At 40.1% G+C, this 23,084-nt stretch overlaps 1 protein-coding gene across 5 annotated transcripts in view; it reads left to right on the top strand.

Annotated features, from left to right (window-relative positions):
* Window positions 1-23,084, top strand: part of ZNF536 (zinc finger protein 536) — a 327,986-nt gene that overhangs the window by 209,890 nt on the left and 95,012 nt on the right. For all 5 annotated transcript variants that reach the window (XM_085234868.1, XM_085234871.1, XM_085234867.1 and 2 more), the window contains one exon: window positions 6,907-8,487. In XM_085234868.1, the coding sequence (XP_085090994.1) occupies window positions 6,907-8,487 (1,581 nt within the window). The remainder of the gene's footprint in view (window positions 1-6,906; window positions 8,488-23,084) is intronic.

Here is a 23,084-nt window from a genome sequence, read left to right on the forward strand (position 1 = left end):
TGGCTAATGAACACTGCAGTGGGTGATATTTCATTATACAAATTAATGCTCACATTTTAATGGGAAAGTCACATAATGAATCTCAGCTTCAGTGACAGCAATTAGAGACACAGATTGTCCCCTTCTGGACAAGGCACTGTTTAGCAATAAGCAGCTGTGTAAAAAGTCTTCAGTTTTACAACATATATATATATGCTTTGGGGGAATTAGCGTACAGTTTATATTAATGTACTGAATCTTCCCTGCAAAGGAACAACTGTATTTATCTCTCTGCATTTTAACTAAGTAAAGACATGTAAAAAGACTAAATAAATGTTGTAGATGAGATATAAATAAATGAGAATATTCAATTACAAAACTTTATAAAAATTAAAATATTTTATTGTAATACCTCATGTACAATTGAAAAATATTTAATACACTGAGACAAAAGCATCTGTCCTCTTAAAGGATAGGACAATTTCGTCGTATAGAATAGAGAAAAATAGCTGGTAAAGGAAAGTGGTATAGAGAAGAAGTTAACTAGTATTTCTGACAAACAGATTAATTGTGTGGTGAAACATGTGCAGGATCCAAAAATAATCCTACAGAACCTTTGATATTCCATTTGGTTTAAAAAGTGTGAAGTGAATGATTAGAATGATAAAAGAAATTACCATGTAAGAATAGGCATAATAATGAACTAATTAAACCATACAGCAATTCATTTCTAAAATATCTACTGCACAATGGATAAAATAGGTTATCAATAACTGTTTCAATGGTAAAATAAAAAATGCTATAAAATTTTTTCAATATTTTCATTAGGCAGTATTCTCTGGAATTATAAGATGTTTGGTTTCATTTGCTTTGCATGAAAGAAAACTATCTTGTTTAGAAATTATAGGATCCCTTTGAGACTTCCATTGTCCCTGAGCGTCCATCAAAAGCTCCCTACTGGCTGCTGGAGCTTTAGGTGTGGGGTGCTGGTGCTGATGCACGGACCTCACTATGCTTAGGAGCAGAGAAGCACAGTGCTTAGGCAAACTCCATAAGAATAGGGTTTCTAAAAAAGGGGGGAGGGCATTAATTGGGGAATGGATGTATAGAAGGCATTACAGATTTTTTAAAAGGTACATAGTGGTAATTAAAAAAAAAAAAAAAAAAGAAGCTCATAGCAATAAATGTAAATGGACAGTTAAGAAGTGTGGTAGTACTTGGTTAGGGAAACTAAAAGTAAAAACGCATGTGTGGATATTAGGATTTCAGAGAACAGGGTAAATTCTGGAGATCTGGCAAGTTTAACACTTGCTATCTTGCTAATACTGGATAAAAAATGGATAAAAAAGTATCAGCCATAGTAGGGAAAACTGAATGCTCTTCTACACTGTTCTCAGAAAAAAAGTATTATGGGTTTTATAGGTATTTTCCAGTGATGCAGTTCAGCCATTAAATAGTGAGGCTGTTATACTGTAGCCCACTACATTTTAATATTTTTTAGAATGAATGAGACTGGATAACCTGTAGATAAAGTCCTAAAAACCCTGGCTGAAGGGCCCTCTGAATCATTAAAATTCATTAGGGAAAAAAAAGTATTGGAAGAGAGAACAAGTTCCAGATTTATTCTAGTTTTTCCAAAAACAGAGACAAGGGAGGCCCTGAAGTTATAAGTTTTGGGTAAAATTACAGAACTAATTTGGTAAATAATAATTAAGATTTGATAATATAGTTAATGCCAATCAAATTTATTTTATGAAAGTAAGTTTTGTCAAGTTCCTCAGGTTTCTCTCAAGTCTTGAGAAAGCAGCTTGTTCTATTTGGCATTCCCCTGAAAGTCCACCGTGTACAGAGGTGAAGTGGCATATAACCCATCAGTCCCACAGCTGTGCTCTCAGCTCAGTCAGTTTGGCATTTCATCATAATTTGGAAAAGCGTATAAAATCACTGTTGATAAAATTTACCAATGGCACGAAAATGGTAAAATGCTAAAAATCACGGAGAGGGACTGATTAGTTGCTTAGTCGAGTGGGTTCTTTTCAACAATATGAATTTTAAAACTGCAAAATGTAGAGGAACAAATACTAGAGCTGTTGATGAACTGGGCCTAGGATTATGGTAGAGAAGCAACAGAATGTGAGCTGATGGCTGATTGCTGTAGCTGTGGATGTAAATAGTTTTCGTATAAGAATAACATCTAGTTGAAACTTCATCAAAGCTTTAATGGATACCTACAATTTAAAAGGACATTTGATAATTGGACAGGATATTCCACTCAGGAGCAAGAGAAGTTGGTGAGATGAGGGTGAGGGTTCTCAGGGAACAGATCTTTGTTTTAAAAAAACAAATCATTTAGTGTCACAGGGAGAAGATGTTGTGAGGTTCAGTATAGGAGACAGATTTGGGACAAATAAAAACTGGAAATAAAGGCAACAGTGAAAATAATTAACCAATCAAACAGTTTGCATAAGGACACGTTGAACATGTTGATTGCTGTGAATAAAATATATTTAAAATAAGAAAGTATGGTTTGTGTCAAATTGCAGTTGATGGAAGAATTATCATGTGAGGGTCTTTGGCCTGTTTTGTACAGCAAATAAGACTAGGAGATCATAATTGTCCCTTATAGCCATAAATGTATTTATAATTGGACTGTGGTCTCCTTGCACAGATAATTCATGCGACTAGTGTTATTGGCTTGCATTTTGAGCAGGACTGGTAGTAGATTGAGTACTGCTTTGTTTATGCAACCTGCTGTACTGAAAGACCTCATGCTACTGGGTAGCATGTTTGTTTCTAGTTATCTACCAAGATTTTGTATAGATTTTACAAGCAGCGTTGAATTTTATTATTTTATTGTATCCTCATATGAAATAGTTCTTGTGAGATGCCTTGTGTCTTGTAAAATCAGAGTGGTAGATAGATCAGAACTGTGATTATGTTGCCTAGATAAGTTACTCTCAACAAGATGCTTTCTTTTTTTTATTGTACACATTGGGATATTCACTCTTTCTACTGCACTGTGAAAGGGTTTGCAGGGATGCAAACATGGCCAGAAAATTAGCAAGATTAGGATGATCACTGCCTTTGCGAACAGTGAAAAATGACTCTTGGATATGAAATGCAAAAAACTATTTTGGAAAAGTCAAATTCCCTCACTCTTACATGGCAACCTTAATTTATGTGAACTGATATTAAGTGTTAAATAACTCATCCAGACGCTGCTCTTGGCAGTATTACTCGGGTAGTCATTATGTAGGATGAGTTCTCTGAAATGCTTCCCCCAAGTGCAAGATACAAACAGGTTGTCTTCTGACGAGAAGTGTGCCCTAGCTGTCTTGTCCCCTTTAGTATTCTTCAGACATACACAATTACAGTTGTTGATAGTGTCCTGGAAATTAGGAGTCCTCTGGGTTTTCCATTAAAACTGGATTGGTTTTTGGTTTGTTTGGTTTAAATTAGTTTGTTCTTTTTTCCCATTGCGGCTTATAGCTGTTTTGTCATTTGTACGGCGACTTACATGAGCACTGTCGGTTGTTAATCTGAATGGATGAAATAGTGCAAAGTATTCTCCACAATTTCTGAATTTAGGAAATAGCGAATCAGTGAATTTCAAAGATCGACAGATGATTTACTCAGTCCTTCTCCCTTCTGCCAGTGCCTGCCCTTGAAATAGCAACAGTTAAGATTGCTTTGAAGTACACTAATCACTGCCAACATTTTGATCTAAAAGAGAGAGAGAAAAAAAGAAAAAAAAAGGTTTGGAGTACTTCCCTTTGAATGATGTTATTTGGCCAGTGCTGCAGTGTAAAGGTGGCACAGTGTATTGCTACATGTTGAGTCCAATTGCAGCCCTTCGGTGTTAGATCTTATTTCTAGTCATGCAAGAGGTGGGAGCACCACAGAGACAGTGAAGCAAGGTGAAGAGATGCTCGCACTTTTTATCAATCCCACTCAGTCAGTGGCTTAATTCAGTCTTGTGCATGCGGCATTTGGGCGAGCCGTGCCCAGATCTCCTCTGCTGAAAGGAAGCTCGCTCAGTGGAGAGGCCTTCTAAAGGAATGTGTAATAACTTCAGGGCTCTGCAGACAAAATAAGAATACGTTGCTGTGCCCAGTACTTCAGATTGGGGTTACTTTGCATATGCAAAAGAACCACAGTGTCTCCTCTAGTTAGCTTAGATTAACTCACTTTTAAGAGGCCAAAGACCCTCACATGATAATTCCTCCATCAACTCATTTTTAAACGCACCTATTGCCTTGAAAGGCTTCTGCAGCATTAGCAGGTTGGAGTAGACGATCTCCAGAGGTCCCTTCCAATCCCTGTGATTCTGTGATTCAGTGATTAGAGCAGCTTATATTACGGAATTCTCTTCTTTGCTGTAGATGCATGTTATCCAGCAGTTGACATAGCGCCTGCAATACTGGGACACACTTACTAATGGTGTCACTTGATGTGCAATGCCAACACACACTGAACTATCATTAGAATAAAAGGAAGTGATTAATACAGTTGTGTTAAAGATTTCCGCCTAGGGGATGCTGTGGAAGAGCTTTTCAGTTAAGAGGAGTGAGAACTCAAATGTGAGAGCATTTAACCTTATAAATTCCTCTGTTTGTTTTTCACCAGTCTGACTGCTTCTCAGATGGTACTTGAAATGCCTAGGTTGTGTCAGAGATCACTGGTGACTGTTGTGTAATCAGCAGTAACTGGTGGGACAAACAAGCAGCTCAGAAACATTGCAGTATGTGCATGCTGTAAAAACAGCGTTAATATTTGTCCACATTCTGACTGGCAGCACAGCTGTCGAGGTTTACATGTTCCCGAACAGTCCTGCAGGAGTGCAAACAAATAGATAGCCGATGTCTTCTGGCCCCTTGTCCCGGTGATGGGGCCGTGAGTATGTGTGCACACTCACCTGAGCAGAAGGAAGCCCGAGCAGACGTGACACGTCCCAGGTTAGTGATTCCTGCCCATCAGGAGTTTGTCTTGTGTGTCTCCCGCTGAACACAGCCGTGCATCTTCTTGGGGGAGCAGCAGAACTTAATAAGGTGATAGCGAAAAACTCAGAAGTTGCACTGAAATGTTTAATTCTGATTTCCTCCGTTAAGCTGTGTGGACCCAGGCCTAACCCTGCTAATTCCTACCTCTGCCTCAGCTGAACACCTCTTGTTTGAGGTGCTGCACTTTCCTGCTTGAAACAGGTCGATTAACGTGGTTGATATAAAGCTCTCATGTCTCACCATTTAGCTTTGGGATTACATATGGATTTAGGATTTTTGCTCCTTGTAATTCACTTGAGCCCTGTCTGAATTACAGCACATAACCAGCCACTGTATGGCTAGTTTGAGGGTTTTGTGGTGCATCTCATTAGTAAGTTCCTGTGATCAGTGCAAGGAGCAGCTTCCCAAGTATCCAACAGCCTTTCAACTGAGCCTGCAGCTTATACAAAGAAAGTTGGAAAGCCTTTCAATTTTGTTTTAAGCAGATTTTGAGATTATTTGAAAATGGGTGACTTTCCAGCTGGTTTGGTAAACTGCAGAATATCATACAGCTTTTTTTTCTTTTTTTTCTTTTTTTCCCCCACTGTGTAGAAATCTTTTGAAGCATGTTTTTCCACCAGCATTCAGGAGAGGTTGGTCATTGTCTTTTAGAGGAAAAGCTATGTAGAAAAAACTATTTCTTCTTCTTGTTCAGCTCCCTGGTAGAAATAATTGTCAGTACTGGCAGCTTGCAGGTCTCTCACACTCCAGTCTCTTCCAGTGAGTATCTCCAAACTTCCTTTTAAAGGAGCTCTGCATTGCTCACAAGTGCTCCATACAAGTTTGGATGTACATTTGCTTAGGCATACATTCTTTTTGGATAAGTATTTATGGCTGTATGTGAATATTTATTATGTGTGTAATATCTTCTACCTCTTTAAAAGTATAGGAAAAACAATAAAAGTTATATGGGTCTCAAACATTATTTAATTCATTGAAAATCATCTTATGTGTTTTAAATCTGTATTCAAAGTAATCCTAGGTAAGCACTTATGATAGTTAAATTACATGTTTTACTACTTGAGCATTAGAAGTACCTTTAGTACAAATTTAAAGGACTGCAAAAACCAGTAGATAGTGCTGATTTCAAATACAGAAACTAAATTTATTTTATTTCTTTTTTTCTTTTTCATTTTTTTATTTTATTGACTGCTTTTTATTTTAACTATATGTTCTTACATGCTGCAATCATAATGTAGTATAATGATATTAATATTTTATAGAATCCGTATTTATAGTTCTTTATTTAGAAACAATGCAGTAGGTCTGCAGATCTTTGAATCCTTCTGGAATGGTGCCCTCCAAATAATGATAAATTACTTGTGCAGTATGCCATTTGCTAATTATATCCATGATTTACTGCAGAGCAAGACTTAAATCATTCATTTCAGTCTTGCGTAACAGTGCCATAAAATTTTTAGGTTTAAAAATGGTTTCCATGTGTATAATTTAAACAAATTTTAGAGCAATTGTATACACAAAATATTGCAACCATCCATTTGTTACATTCTTCGTCTCTTTTTAAAAAAAAAAAACTTTGTACTTTTAATGATTACTGTGGTTGAAATTGTTATGCTTCATTTTCATAATCATAGCTTTTAATTCTACAACAGTTTTCTACATGTTAGATTAAGAAGAAGATGGCTAATTGTGTGTAGTTACCATGTCATTCCAGAATAGCCCCACATTCTGGAAACCTGCTTTAGATATATTCAGTTTTTGAATTACTCTTCAATTAAAGGTGTTTCTTTTTTAAAAACGAATTGTTAGTTGTAAGATCTTGTTTTCAGGAAGCTAATAATGATTTTTTTTTTTTCTTTACTCATCCATGCACCAAAGTGCAGTTAACCCTCCTCCTTTATATTTGTCTTTTTATGCATGCACATAGGTGAGAAGCCTTACAAGTGTCCGCATTGTGATTACGCTGGTACTCAGTCGGCGTCCCTCAAGTACCACTTGGAGAGGCACCATCGGGAGAGACAAAATGGAGCGGGGCCACTCTCTGGACAGGCTGCAAGCCAAGAACACAAAGAAGAGACATCAAGTAAAAGTTCTGTGTTTATTAGACCAGATATACTGAGAGGAGCCTTCAAGGGGCTTCCTGGTATTGATTTCCGAAGTGGCATGGTCTCACAACAGTGGGCATCAGGAATGCTGTCTTCTGGAGATCAGCAAGGACAAGCAGCTGGCATGTCATCTGAAGTATCTTCAGAAAATATGAAGGGTTCTGACATATCTTCCAAAGGAACACACTTCTCTGAACTTGGCCGTGCTTACCAGAATATGGTTGGGAACGGCGTGAACTTTCAAGGGTCTTTGCAAGCTTTCATGGACAGCTTTGTCCTAAGTTCTTTGAAGAAAGAAAAAGAAATGAAGGATAAAGCTCTATCAGATCCACTTTCAGCAAAAGCTCTGGGCTCAGATGGAGGTGAGGAAAAGATCAGTAGCAAGTCCTCCCAGAGAAAAACCGAGAAGTCGCAATATGAACCTCTTGACTTATCCGTAAGGCCAGATGCAGCCTCCCTCCCAGGTTCATCTGTCACTGTGCAAGACAATATTGCTTGGCATGGCTGCTTATTTTGCTCCTTTACCACTTCGTCTATGGAACTAATGGCTCTACACCTCCAGGCCAATCACTTGGGCAAGGCTAAACGTAAGGACAGCATCATAGGGAACAACAAAGAGCAATCTAGAGAAGCTTCAGCCTCAGTTAACAAAGTGAGCTTGCTCTCTGCTTCTGTGCAGTCCAGCAAAGAGGCTGTAGTTTCAAACATGCTTAGCCAGCTGGACTCAGCTTCTGAGAAAATGACCCAAGGACAAAATAAAGAGACCCTGGGAGAGCAAAAGAGTGCTGCCTGGCCCAGCCACATGGAATCCACTTTTTGTAATTTTACAACAGACTTCTATAAGCAGTTTGGTGTTTATCCTGGTGTTATTGGCACAGGAACACAAAATTCTTGCACCAGTAATGAATCTGAAATAAAACCACAGTCTGAAGACGACCCAAATATTCTGCTCTCTGACTCTGTAAATAAAAGTGCTACTGATGACCTTTCTGACATAGCTTCATCTGAGGATATGGAATCTTCCAAGGAGGAAAACATTGAAGATGAGGATATTGAAACAGAACCAGATATTATGAATAAGCAGTTGTCTGCCCTAAACAAGGAAAGCAGTGAAGGAGGCGACAACATACAAAGTGCAGTCACCTCACAACCAGCACAAGGGCTCGTATCGCCACTGCCACAAGCATCAGAAAAGCAGTGGCACAGTCAGAATCTTCTATCCTCCCATGAAACTGCACAAGGAGTGATGAAACCCGAACAAGTTCAGGGTCCGCAGGTCCTGGAGAAGCAGATGAACATGTTGTCAGTCCTAAGAGCTTACAGCTCTGATGGCTTAGCAGCCTTTAATGGACTTGCAAGTAGCACAGCAACTAGTGGATGTATCAAGAGACCTGACTTGTGTGGTAAGTTTTAGACCTTCTTTTAGACCATTTCAGAAAACACTTGTGCAGAATCATGAAGCTGCTCTTTAAATATACTTAGTCATGTTTGTTAGTAATACGTTTTTTTTAAATGTTAAACCCTGTGGGCCAAATTCTAGTCTTATATGTGGTCTACTCCATTGAAATCAGCAGTGCTGCATGCATATACTTACACAGAATTTTAGAAAGAACTTGCTCTTAAACCATAGTAGCAGCAATATAGACTATCTGTGCTAGTGGCATCTGAAGGGGATATTTACTGCTTTAGCATACTCAAAGGAGGAAAAAGTTTTTAAAAAATCACATGGTAACTTGCAAACTTTTCAGTATTCTGATAGAAGTAAGAACCCAAGACAAACACTGGATGCTTTGCCAGGCAAGCCTTGCGCCTTCTCTGTCTGTCTCTGTCTCTCTCGCTGTGCTTCTACTCCGAGTGCATTCAGTTTCTACAGTATCCATTAAATCAAAGGCCAGGTGGATGGGATGCATCTACCTTTAATGAAGAGGTATTCTTTTCCTTTATCTCCCCCTCCCCTCCCTTATTTTTTAATAATTCTGTTTTTCTGATTTGTTTCGATGGCAACTATACAATAGTAGCCTTTGACAATTTTCACTGTCCTAACAGAGGTTGTACAAGTTGTGGTTTGCCTAATTAAGACTATGCCTCTGAGTAATTAAAACAGCAGTGCACCAAACAAAGTCCCCCAGTTTTTTACCCTTGTAGTCTCAGATATAGAAAACTGACAAAAAGGAAAGCTAAATCTGTTTGGAACAAATGAGACTGAGGACTTTTCAATTTAGCTCCTGTTTTGTAAGCATAGTGCTCGCTTGAAAGAGATTTTAGAATGTAAATCCGTTGAAAAACAGTATCACTTTAAAAAGCAGAGTCAGCAAAGGACACAAAAACTTCAGTAATGCTCTTGTTTCATTTAACCTTCAAACGAATCAGAAAACTCATTGTCAGAGCTGAACGTGCGTAAGAAAATGTATTCAAGTTCAAAAAAAAAAAAAAAAAAGAAAAGAGAATGTGGTCAACAGTTGTAAAGCTCAACAGTTTAAAATGAAACCCTAAACTTGCAACCACTTGTGAGTGGTTACCCTGGTTGAGTTCAGGTTGTTAGGAGCTTTATTTGACACCACTGCTTCTTCATGCTTCTGCCTGCTTTTCCAATTGTATTGTTTGGTCTGATAGGAAAGTACAATTTCTCCCAGCAAAGTTTAACTCGCTTGTATTCTTAGAGAGCATTTTGCCTTCACACTACTGTCATTACCTAAACTGAACCCCTGTTGCAGGTATTTGGCAGTCCGTATTGTAAATTCCTGTGTCTCTGTTCACTAAGAGCCATTGAAGAGAGTTAGAAATAGTTCCAGATTCTTCAAAATCAGTAGTTAGATTTCTGGTGTTTTAACATAATTGGTACTTGCTTTCAGTTAGGAGCTGGTAAAACCCTTTGATTTTTTTCTCTGTATTTGAGGATTACAATCAATTGGGTACCAAAAATGCATCAGAGAAAACAACAACTAAATAAAAAAATTGGAAAAATAAGATCAGTTGCTTTATACAAAATATCTTTATACTTCTTCTCAAACATACGATTTTTAAAACGACAAAAAAAAAACCTCTCACAGAATTATTGAAATGAGGTCATGTTACTTCCATTAGTTTTTTGTTTCATCTTCCAATCAATTCAGCAGACATTTTATGATGGCTAGAGTTTATGTGATTTTAAAGACCATATCCCTTTCACAAGCTCTGCCCAGTGATAATGCGTTTGACTTGAAGTATGAAGGAAAAAAAAAAAAAAACAACAGAAGCTTGTCTGTTCTACTTTTTAAGCCATTTTAAAATGGAAAATGCAGTGCGAGTCCTCCTTTCTCCCCCCTCCAAAAATAGCTTTTTAAAATTCTTACTGACATTCTGTTGAGTATTTGCAGAACATAAGTATTAAGGTTGAGTATTTAAGTATATCATTTCATTTTTCTTGATATCTCAAAGCAAAAATGGATGAATATGAACAATCCCTGTGTCAGTAGTTCTTATTTATTTCATTGATTTAGACACCACCCTATTGAAAGTAGTGTTTTTAGGGAGTTTTCATTTTCTCAGTGACATTTTGTACTGTGAAATCACACTCCATCTGTGCATGCTAGTGTGGGGAATCTCACCTGATGTTTCTGCACTTGCAGATTAGCCAGCAGGAGCGCTTTGCTTATTTATTAGCCTTCCTTCCCTCTTGCACAAAGCCCATGACCCGAGTCGTGGTTCCCTTTGTTTCTCCTACTCAGAGAGATCAGGAAGCCTGAGGCCCACTTGCAGCACCCGGTCCCAGGGCATGATTCTTGTGGCCATTTGTGTTTTAGGAGACTCCATGCATTTGCCTTTCTTTTTACAGCCAGTAATGGGTGGGTGTTGGCATCTCAAGAGAGAGCACTGATAACCTTGATAACATTCCTTGCACAATCTCTGGTGCCCTTTCCACAGTCAGAACACAGTTGAAATAAGATTCTCAGTCAGCTGAGATTGCATCTTTGTTTGGCCACATTAATTGCACTAAATTTCTGGCTTCATTACAACAAGCTGGGATTTTCAGTGATCTGTGTAGATCATTTTTAGTTGGCAGATTTTACCTTTAAGAGAATGGGTCCATTTTTAAGCACAAATCGTAGTTTAATTTCTAGAGGGCAATTCCACCAATACACGTTATTGTTCTGAATAGTCACCCCTCATGGGGGAAGCAATCCTCGGTTTTCCTGTATATAGAGTAAGAGAGTCTGGTGATGTGCCTGTAATTTGTTTCTGCTCCTGTCATGCTGTAGGGGTGAAAGGCACAATTAGAAAAAAAAGAACTAGCATTACTTTGTAATAGAGAAATTTCCATGCCAAAAAACTGCTGAGAAAAATCACAACAAATCTTTACACATCTAGCAGAATAGGAAAGAACAAAAGGAAAATAAAAAGTATAATTGATAAATTTTTAGTCTCCTGACCTTTTCTAACTTAACTGTATTTGTTTCCAGAGTCTTAAGTGACTAAATCTAAGAGCTGATCTTGTTAATCTTTGCTACCAGGCAGTCTGTGAGAACAGGGATGTGCCTTTCACTGCTGCTTGCAGCCAGCAGCGCTGGTCAGGGAAGGAGCCATCACACCGGGCTTCTGGGTTTAGTAGCTGTCTTGAGCATCCATGTAGTCTGCTTTCACAGCTCTTGCTCATTTGAGGAGGTTGTAGATCTACTTTCTATTTGAGATTTAGAAGATGCTTTCCATTTCTGCTTTTCTGTTTCTCTGCCTGGCTTCCGTTATACACGTAGCTGTATTGCAATACTGTTCCACCTCCTGGTCTAAGTTGCTAATTTATATGATTTGCAGAGCGTCTGTTTATGACAAAAACTCTTTCTTGTCTCTCCTTCCCTTTAAGTCTTCCTGCTTTGTGGCTAAGACGGTAAAATATCCCTAGCATTTTTTGCTTGAGATGTATCTAGGCTTTCAAAGAACTGCCGGTGGACTACAGAACTATTGGCCAGAGATGGTCCGGGGCATTAGCTGGTTGTTTAATGGATTAGTGTTATTGAACCCACACTTAATGATGACCAAAAGTATTAGTTCCATCTTGTCCCTCTAAATCTAATTTGCTTCCATTCATGCTTGCTTTCCTCTGCAATTAGTGCTGTTTTCTCCATGTAGGCTCCACCTCCCTCACTTCTTTCACTGTATGAAAATAGGGCAGGGCCCTTCTAGTGCACGGCACCAGCTCTGAAGTTCTCCTGCAAAGGGCTGAGCACTTCCAGTTTCCTTTTGAGCAGAAAGTGTTCAGCTTTGCACCGAATTAAATTGTTCAGCATTGTAACTTTCTGAAATACCTTCCAAATGTGGAACTGTAGCACAGACAAGAGGGCTGGGCAAGGGGAAGATTGACTGTGGCAGATTATTACAGTTTTATTGTCACATAATTATAGTGCTGTACCCCAATGTTGAAATAGTGAATTTAGTCTTTGTAAATTGCTTCTTGCCACAGGTGTCAAAACCAAAAGGATTGTAATGCTAACCCCTTCAGAACTACCACCAACACATAACATGCAGAAAAAGATTTTTAATTGTTTGTGTGCCTTCACCTTATTGCAGCTCTTTAAAATCATAAAATCCACATTAAACAGAAGCAAAAGGCCTATATATCCAAGCTGTAGGACAGCCTTGTGGTCAGGGAAGATCCTCGGGGCTGCAGCAAAGTGCAGTGCTCAGCACCATTCAAAGTATGCCCTAATGCGGTGAGTTAAGTAACCCAGCATTTCTGCCTTTGAAGGGGTAACCAGAATATTCTCCTTCAAGGCAGAAGGAAATACCCTGGAACCTTTGCTGTGGTCTTTTCTGTACCCAGCATGGTGCCTGAGGAGGTTGCTTCAGTTGCAGCACAGGGCCTGCCCTCGGTTGGAGCCACGGTGCTGCAGGGATCAGTGCCTGCCCTCGTGCCGGGCTGCAGCCACTTCTGGAAGTTGCAGTGCCATTTGCATGGCAATATCAAACCAAACTCATATGGCTTGCTTCCTTTTTTTAATTAACTGGGAATGCCAGTGATCCAGTGAAGTTTGTGTTGCTGGATAAAAGGGCCGGTCTGTGAATAGCATTGTATTTGCCAAATGGTTCGCTAGTCATTTCAGTACAAACAAATGGATGGTGTCTGTAAGTCTGCAAACACTGTTGACATTTAGCCTTGTTTATGTTACTTTCCTTTTGCTGCATATTTTTGGCTAGAAAAGATACTGTCTGAATCAACATTGACTTCCTAAGCAGAAGCTAAGGACCCAGTCTTGCATCCCTCATTCTCGATGAGTGGGACTACTTACATGACTAAGGATTGCAGAATCAGATCCTGTGTTTATTTGACTTTAAATTTTATCGCTATTTTCATGTCATTTAATTTCATTGTATTTTTTTGTATCAGAAATTGGTCCGGCGATAAGTTTGATATCACTGTTTTGTTCACTGTTGGAAACTTATTTCTTAGAGTTTTTCATATTGCAGTGTAACACCCCCATGCCGTTACTGTTTCTGGAAGTTAACCCCTAAAATATCGGATAGAGCTCAGTTCTGAGTACCTTCTATTCGCAGTGAAAGTGGAGGCATTCAGTTCCTCCCAGCACCAGATCTGAAAGGGGGATTGTGTTTGCAAAAGAAGGCCTCGGAATGTGCCTCGATTTCAGACATCAGTGGCCAGCCGCACCAGGGCAAATCCCCAGCACAGAAAGGCTTTTCTTTTCTTTGCAGGGACAAAATAATGATGTAAGCTTAGAGCCGTATGATTTTGCTCTAAGTTTCATCTCCCGAACAATATATTCTTATTGTTTTTGTCATATCCAGGTCAAATTTAAATTATAATTTAGGATTAGGCAGAGGCATAGAGATGTTTCCAGATCTTTGCAAAGTAAGACAATGCTCTGGTTTGTGTTGCGGTTCAGGAATATGTATGCTTGTGCCTGAGGTCTAGGATTTCCTACATCTACACATACACCTGAACAATTTAGACATCCTTTTAAGTCAAAACTAAGTGTACGATTAATACCTATTACGAGGCCGATTTTAAACAATTAATTTGACAGCAATTATAATTTTACTTTACAGGCTTTCAGAAATAAATAACCAAATTCATCTTTGTAATCTAAAGAACTTAGAATATCTTTATGCTGAGGTGATCTTGCTATGCATAGTGTTGCATATCTGGGATTTCTGGGGTTTTGTCCCTCGTATCTAGATACTTGTAGTGCCGGGGATGAATAATTACCTGAGGCTTATTAATTGTTTCAGCAAAGAAAAAAATATATACCTTAAGTGTAAGCATTAATATATGTATACACAAAGCATCCACAATATATAACAAACCATCATAATAGTACAAAAATAGAGGTCCTGAATATGTTCTGTTATTTATGTGTTTGGCAAGCTTAGGGAATGGACTTTAGTATGAGTGAAAATTCTCTTAACATTTTTAAGGTTATTTATTGTCATTTCTATTTGAGTTTTTAATGGTCCTGTATTTTGTAATGCTTTAGCAGGAAAAAATACTGTAGTTATCTTTTTTCATATTCTTTAAGCAATATTTCTAGCTTAATATATTGTGCCAGGTTTTCCAGTATTAACCAAGAAAGACAGTAAAATTCAATGAACAGCACTCTGACATCCACAATTTAAAACCTGTGACTGAAGTGAAATGTGTAAACTTCTAGTGGGTTATCATGTGCTTTGGAATAGAGTATTGTTGGAAGTAATTAGAAAATATATTAAGGTTTCCTGGTAATGAAGGTATGTAAGTTTTAATAATTGTTGCTTTCTGAATAAGTGTCAAACTATATCTTTAAATGTATATGGAGTTACAAGTTAGGTCACTTCTGAATGGAATGTAAAACAATACTAAAAATGCTTCAATAACTTATCTCAGTGTTGCTAATAAAAAAAAAGCTGTTAACCATTAGTGCAGTTTTGAGTCATTTTGTTAATTCATTCAAGACAACTCTGCGCAACTGTTTTATCTTTCGGTAGACTGAAGACCACTCGTGCAATCCTCGGCTCATGCTGTGAGAGGCAAACTCTACAAGGCAGCTCACTGGCCTTTTTGAAGCGTATCCATTCAAAGTGCAGTCGTCTTACACGTGGTTTGCCGTCAGAAGAACGCAATGCATGGTTAGAGAGGCTAGGTTTGTTTCCTGCAGCACAGAAAATTCCTTGGGAATGCGGGAGCTGTGCCCCCTCTCTCGCTGGTGCAACCCAGTGAACGTTTCCATGGAGGCCTGTGGGTTAAAAATGAGTGATGCTGGACGGATCAGGTGTGTAAGTCCTGGTGCCTGGCTGCCTGGCCAGGGTGAGCTGCCGTGTGCGGGCCCAGTCCTGCAGCTGGGAGCCAAGCCTCAGTGAGGGACAGACGCTGCCCATCCCAGGGGCAGTACTGTGAGTGCACAGCCACCTGAGACCTTTCTCAGTTCCTCTCGTCCAGTCTTACATTATTACGGTCTGCAGTACTGCCCACAGTGCTCAACTCTGCTTTTTATTTCCCGTGGAAGGAATGTGCGGTAAACGTCCCGAGAGTAGCCTCACTTCTCTCCTTCACGTACAGTGCTCCCAAGGTGAAGGGAGCGTAGGATAACAAGCAGCCAGTCGCACTGGTGTCAGTAATATCGCTCAGGCCTCTGGTAAGTGTCTCCAGGATGGGACCCATAAGAGGTGGCCTATTGTTTGCTGCACCAGTCAGTAGGCAATGGAAGTTACAGGGGGATGTGGCTGGGGCTCCCAGTGTCACATCTTCATTAATCTGTCAGTTTTGGATAGCATATTGGTACTTTTTATTTATTCCACTGAAACACCATGAGTCAGGACCTGACATTTTAGCGTTCTGTGTCATACTGAGAAAAATCTGTAGTTCAGCAGTAGGACAATTATATTATTTTGGAAGGGCTAGAAATAATACAGCATTTGTGAGACAACTGTAACATTTATCCAGACTCAGTGTGAGATTGTTCTTCCTTTTATTTGGAGAGCACTCCCAAAAAAGTATCAACTGCGAGCAAAGAAAAAAAGACATGAAAAAGTGGCAGTTATGAATCCATTTAACCCCCATAGGGTATAATCTCATCCTGTGTAGTACCGCTGGCTGTTATATGCCAAAACTTTTGCACAGTGAGCTGTGAATGTAGTCCCTATTGTCCTGTGGGCAATATGACTAAGGAAAAAATATCTCTCTGATACAATGGAGCATTTGTCTGAAAGGCATAACCTAAGGTCCATAACATCTAATCTGAAGTTGTAATTATACAGCTGCAGTCACACCATTCAAGTGAAGGCTGCGTCAGCACTTGTATTATATAAGAAATCCAGTTTTCAAGAGTTGATGAGTCATATGCAAAAAACATTTCTCACTAAACAATTGTTCTGGTTGTTCCAAAGCAACATCTAGGTACCGGCCTCCCCCCTGTAGGATGTAGTCGTGCATTCTGCAATATGCCACGGTTTAGCTTGGCACTCTACTTTGCTAATGAATGTATCTTTTACAAGCCAGGAAAATGGCTAAAAGCTTTTGATTTCTGGGCATTTTTATTATTGTCAAAATACAAACTAAAGAGCAAATAAGTCGAGGGCAGGCCAGGTTTTCACTGATGAGGATTTCAGTAGGTGAAAGTTCTTCTTGAGAAATGTAGAGTTAGGATTTATTTTCCAGTTTGTTATCCCCTGATGCTGATTTAGGTCTCTGATCCGAACAATTTCCTACAAGACTCCTATTGCTATTTTATTTCATAGACAGGCCTTAATATGGACCCTTTCAGGCTAACAGGAGCTTGTGTTGCCATTTGCTGGCAAAGAGGAAAGAGGTTTGTTTACAGCAACAGCAAGGGTGGATGAGGAGCATCCCTCCAGCACAAACGTCATGGGAACACTCTTAGGTTTGAGAATAGATATCAGAAATCACAGCAGTTTTCTGAATGCTTGAAATTTCTAGATATGTATTCTGGATGAGAGTGACCTAAGATAGCAGATGCATCTTCCTGGAGCATTTCCTCTTAAAACTGGAGGAAATGGGGCTGCTCCTGCACCGACTCTGCTGTAATGTCTGTGTTTCTTTCAGCCAGTCCCCAATGCGGGGTTTCTGTAGGGCTGCTGCCTGCATAGAACGGCCATTGTTCAGCAGTTCTGAGAGGGAATTGTGCCTTAATTATCTCTTACAGAAGGAAAAACCCAAGGCATATCCCAATATGTGCCGTAAGTGGTGGAACACAAGTCTTTTAAGTAAGGTTTGAGGAGGGGAGCTCGCACACAATGTGGCAGTCCTCACTGCTCCTGCCAGTCTACCTGTGATTCACCCTGCGACAATGGGAAAAAATAAGTTTTCCTCTTTGGATTCTCCATTGTGAAATGGAAAATCATAGTACTTGTCTCCCTGATAGGAGTGCTGTGAGGATAAATGAATTAATTAATGTTTCCAAAGCACTTTGGAGATGAAGCACATTTATATATGCCCTCAATGTGTAAATGCTTCCTTCCCTGATACTATAGTAAGTTATAAAAAAATGATGAAAATGAACACACATAAAAATTATGCTTTGGATGTGGATATCACTGTCCTCCTACCCTCTGCAGGTCCTGCTCGGGTCTGGGGGCCCTTTACTCTGTTTGCTGCTGCCTGTCCCCCCTGTGTCATTGCCAGTGTTACTTCTGTACCTGGCTCTGCTGTGGGCTTGGCAGATGCTGGGGCGTGTAGCCATGCTCATGGATCTGAGAACTGGAAGTGCCTGTTGTCAGGTTTTATCTGAATGGCAGTGACACCAAATCACTACTTCTCCGTTCAAATTCTTACTGCTTGTTTTCCAGCATTACCATCCTAGATTAGGCCATGCTGTTTGTTTTGTTATGTTGTTTTTTTGTTTGTTTGTTTGTTTGTTTGTTTTTAAGTCGGGAAGTGCATTTGGTCCAGACCAGTTCCTGTGAATAATGAGAAGCGTTAAAGGGATTCAGGGAAGGAAGACCAACACCTCAGCCATGTAGAGATGTGACGTTTATCAAGAGAGACATATAAGAAAAGCTTTATGCATTGAAATGAACAAGTTAAAGACCAGATCCAGGCTTTCTCTAGGGCCACGTAGATGAGTTTGTGAAGCTTGTGAGAAAGGTTTGTTATAAGACACATCAGCACCAATTGTGTCTCATTTTACTCATCCCTTTGTACAGCTAGCCCCAGCCAATGCACTGGCTTTGGTTTTACATCCTCTTAAGACCTCCATGGTAGGTCTCTAGCTGGTTCAGTGGCACAAGGGCCTCTGCTCTGCTCATTGCCACGTGCTGCAAGGGGCAGCTCTGGCTGGGGGAAGCTAATGGCTGCCGGCACAGCCCTGTGCCTTCAGCTGACAGCTGTAGCCATGCCAGGTGCTGGCTGACACTGTTCTAGCCAACAGCGTCGGGCTTCTGATCTTCCCATCCTCTTTCGTGGGGACAGTTTAATAACTGCAGGGTTTATGGGTGTATCAAGAAGTGTAACTGTACATGGTGGTGAAAAAGAGAAAACAACAAAACAAAAAAGCTTTCCTGAAGGATAGAGGTGGCAATCCCATTAACATGACGGCTCCCTCTTTAGTTGCCAAGATGACTGGCAGCTGGATAAGGTCAGAACATGAAAACCCAGCCATGGGGGACAGAGCGGGCAGGGGAGGGGCCCAATCAGTCGAATAAAAACGGAGTGTCAGTGCTGGGGAAGGAGAAAACCGGCACTCCCATCAGAAAAATCCTCACCCTCTGCTCCCCTACTGTTTGTTTGGGGAAAATGCTGCAGCTTAATCAGAATTATTTACAAGATAATGGTCCATTGTTTGTAGTAAGACAGATGCTGTCTGTGGGAATTTGGTGTTTTATGCTCTGTGCATTACAGTGCCATTGCTGTGTACAGATGGGATCACAGTGGTATTGTTGTTATCCACTTTTGGGAAATTTGGAAGATCCTTACCGTGAAAAGAAGATCCTTAAATAGGAAAAGAGTTTTCTTAGGCCCAGAACTGGGATTTCTCTTAAGGTAGAATGGTGTTCTTACGAGTATGGCAGAGGAAGAAAATGAAGAGGCAGAAGCCTAGGTTCCCTAGGCTAGCTTGTCTTGATGGTAGGTGTGATGGAGCCTGGGGATGGAGCCTGTGTGCCTGCCCAAAAGGAAGAAGTTCTAGTGTAGTATGTATGCCAGTGTTGCAAACATACTTAAGAAAAAAATCCTAAAGATCTTTATTTCTTTAGATCAAAATGAGAGAATTTAGTTTACAATTTGTTTAATGCCAGCAGAAACTCCATCTCCCATAAACATCTCTCTCTGGCCCAAGCAGGCAGTTCAATGTGGAGGCCCAGAGGCTGGCAAAGGGGCTTCTGGGAGGGTGATCCATGGCACATCAGGATCGTTGCACACAGGGAGAAGCATCCATGTGTCCGTCCCACCAGCTCTATCTCAGCACTGTTTGGGGAACAGCAGCACCCGCAGATTTGCCCCAGGCCTGGGATGAGGGGACAGACACAGCACAATGTGGAGCTCTACAGGCTGTGTGCTCCACAGGGCCATGCCCGTATCCCACCCTTCTCTAAAACCGGTGGGACAAGAAGTTCCTCCTGCTTTGGGGCAGGACCTGCTGGCACGGTGCAGGACGAGGGGTGGAGGGCTGTGTGTATGCATATGTGTGTGTGTGTGTGTGTGTGTGTGTGTGCACTGCCTCTCTCAAAAAAATCTGCTTTTAGTGTGAAATAGCTCACATATTACCTCGGCAGAGACCGGTGTGCGCCAAAGGCAACCAAGAGACGACAAATCACCAGAAAGGCTCCAGAGGGGATTTTGAACATCCACGTCTGGTATTCCAAGATCCATTAGCTTTCAGGTAAAATGGAAAACAATGACCGTCTTTTTTTGTGTGCTGGATAATTAAACTGTCTTTCCATCATTGCAAAATATTTGAGTTTCCCTGGAGAAAGCAGAGGGAGTGGGGATGAGGAGCGAGACAGGGACAGGAAAGGAATGGCTCAGTGGCACTCTTCATGGCACTGTACCCATTTTTTGTGAAACAGAGTTCTCCAGGAATCCCCTTAAGAGCCAGACTGGCCCGTGAGATGTAATTCTGAGTTATTTCATTTTTCCTACATGGTTCCAGTGGGATCTGTGTGGGGAATTCCATGGTTTTTTTTTCTCCAAGTCAGCATTTATTTGCAAAATCTTAATTTCATATTTCTTGACATTTAAACGTTTCAGCCTAATGTTCTAATAAGGATTCTGTCTGTCTGTCTAAATAAAGCTTTGTCCTAATGAGGACACCATCCATCTCCCTAGATAGAGCCATAACGACCTCCAGCCTCAGTGTAATTTTAGCTGTGCTCCTTCCCCACCCTCAGCTCCCCACAATTCTTTGTTTGGGGTGTAAATTATGTTTTGGGACAAAGTTGTATAGAATTTCATTTTGGGTCAAGTGACTGAGCTATTGTCTGAGCCTCTGCTTTCTCTCTGAAAAGGGGTTTTCGCTTGCTCCCAGTTATGCGTTCAGTGCCTGCTTACTTGCAATTTCTGTTCATAAGACTGTGGGTTTTCATGCCAACGATTTTCTGTTTGAGTTATTGGAGTAGGGAGGTTGTGGGAGCATGCCAGTGTCAAAGGTTGTCGCTTGAATGATAATTAATAACATTATCAGACTGATTATGTGTTTAGATGTCCAGAATCAGGAGTGAATTGAACTTGTTAAATTTAATTCCTACCTCCGAATATCTGACTGTTTTCCGGGGCTGGGAGACTGGCGTGTTCACAAGTCTCACATTTGCATAAAGGACAAAATCGTGAATTTAAAAGGGCAACAACTAATGAGGGTTGCCGAAATTCTGAGCTTCTGGCTTGCGTGGGGCTTCTCCTACCGTGTTGCTCGCCAAGCTTTCACTGGGGGGAAGGAATCCCAGATCGATTACACGATAATATTTACAGACCCCCGCCTCATTGTGTCAGCCTCTGACTGCGACGTTGAGTCGTTGGAGATTGGAGATTATGTCTTTGGAGGTCTCGAAGAGCATCTCACATGTGACCGATTACCTCTGTCAGAGGAGGGAAAGCCGGGTCCCACCTCGGTGGGTGGGATTTGAACTCGTGCTTTCAGAGGTCAATAACAGGGTTTTTAGACCTTTGTGCCTCTCGGTCCCTTATAGCCAGACCTTTTCTGTTAAAACTGTTTAAATTACAAACCAGTAATAAAAGGATCATATGTGTTTCCCACTGAACAGGTTCTTTAAGGCTATTATGATAATTAAAAACATATGGTGCCTACACAAGTCAGAGGGAAACCACAGATGTACAAATTAGGTATTATATAAGGGTTTGTTTTTTGTTGGTTTTTTTTTTTTTTTTTTTTTTTTGCCCTTTTAAAAACAAGCCAGAGAAGTACAAAGAGAAAGATGGGGATTTTTCTGGAGGTGGTGGGTAACGCTTCGGATTTTAATCATGAAATATGTAAACCTCTTTTCTTATACATAATCAGAGCAAACTCTAATACACAGGAAGAAAAAAGCAGTAGCACAAGACTGCAGTATTTATGGAAGGAATAAGGAAACACTTTGTTTCATGCAAGTTATTGGAGACCAGGAAACCTTTTGCATTTTTTATGATGTTTCCCTGCACAGACATGGAGGATTATATTTATTAAATATTGAATTATATTGAAATTGGATTGATGCAGCCCAAGAAGGACATTTCTTTGTATTCCATTTTTTTTCTCCTTTTTAAAAGGGAAATGTACTAATATTGATTGCAGCACGAGTAGTCATTTGTTTTAATTTAAAAATATAGGATTGATTTTGAGAAGGTGATAAATACTGCTAATAAAAAAACTCAAAATGGGGATTTATAATGATTCTCTGTTAAGTCAATGGTTTAGCGAGGCTAACTTATAATAAAAGTAGAGATGTGCTGAACTATCCATAACTAATGGGTTATTTGCCATTTGCTAGCGCTGCAAACTTCCCCTGGCTTGCCGGCTCCTGCTGCAGAAGGTGAAATTTACATCACCTGGCGCTCCTTCTTTGCCTGCCGGTGGGGTTAGCCCCCAAATAAAGCTTTAAAAGAGCACGGAAGAGTGGTGAGGAAGGAGGAAAGGGAAGAGCCCGGTGCTCGTCCTTCAGGCTCCCGGCAGCTGAGCAGGCGCTGCTGAGGAAGGCTTTTCTTTTATCGAGTGAGTGATAGCAAACTCGGTGTTATTTCACATGTAGGTATTACCATTTTAACTTTTACTGAGGTAAAATAACACCTTGTCACTCAGTGCAAATACCAATCACAAAATGAATTAATTGTAATAACTGTTGTCAACAGAACAAAAGACTTGTTGCTTTCCTAAGCAGATTTCAGTGCCACTGATAACTATATACAGGGTTTCCCATTGGGCTTATTCAGTATAGGTAGTCAGAACATAATTTCATCTGTCTTTCTCTGCACTTTGTTGCAGAAGTCTTAGAAATTGAGTTAAAAACCTGTATTTTTTACATTTCACTAAGTATATGTTTATTCAGTACTCACGCTTTCTTCTTTAAAACTCCCTATACATTTTTTACTAGCCAGCTAATGCTTTTTCTTGCCTGATCTATTAAAAATTAAGGAGCTTCTAACAGGCTATAGAATCTGTTGGTTCACCTCGTGCCATGAGGGACAGTTGCTTTCAGTGAAAGTAAGGGCAGTGTTCTTGCCACTCAAAATGCAGTCGTGCTGCCGTTTCTTCTTTAGCCAGTTGTCTTTCTCCAAAAGGAACACTGCTGTAGATGAGTGAAGTTTCTTTCTTTTTTTTTTCTTTTTCTTTTTTTTTTAAAAAAAAAGAAGGGGGGGTGGTCAGGAGAAAAAAATGGCCAAGAAAAGCGAAATTCCTCAGTCTTGTGTTAGCCACAGATTTATTCAGGCTAAGTTTGGGGTGGGTGGAGGGAGAAGTAATTAAGTAATTTCACAAAGGAGCCTCAGTACAGCAGGAACCAGTGCCAATATGCTATCCTCCTTTTACATGGCTATTTTGCTTATTAATCAAAAGTACTTTAGCATATCCTCTGTATTTTATTGCAAAAGTTGTGT

The sequence above is a fragment of the Meleagris gallopavo genome, chromosome 13, assembly GCF_905368555.1.
Source record: "Meleagris gallopavo chromosome 13, MGAL_WU_HG_1.1, whole genome shotgun sequence".
Taxonomy (NCBI): Eukaryota; Metazoa; Chordata; class Aves; order Galliformes; family Phasianidae; genus Meleagris; species Meleagris gallopavo.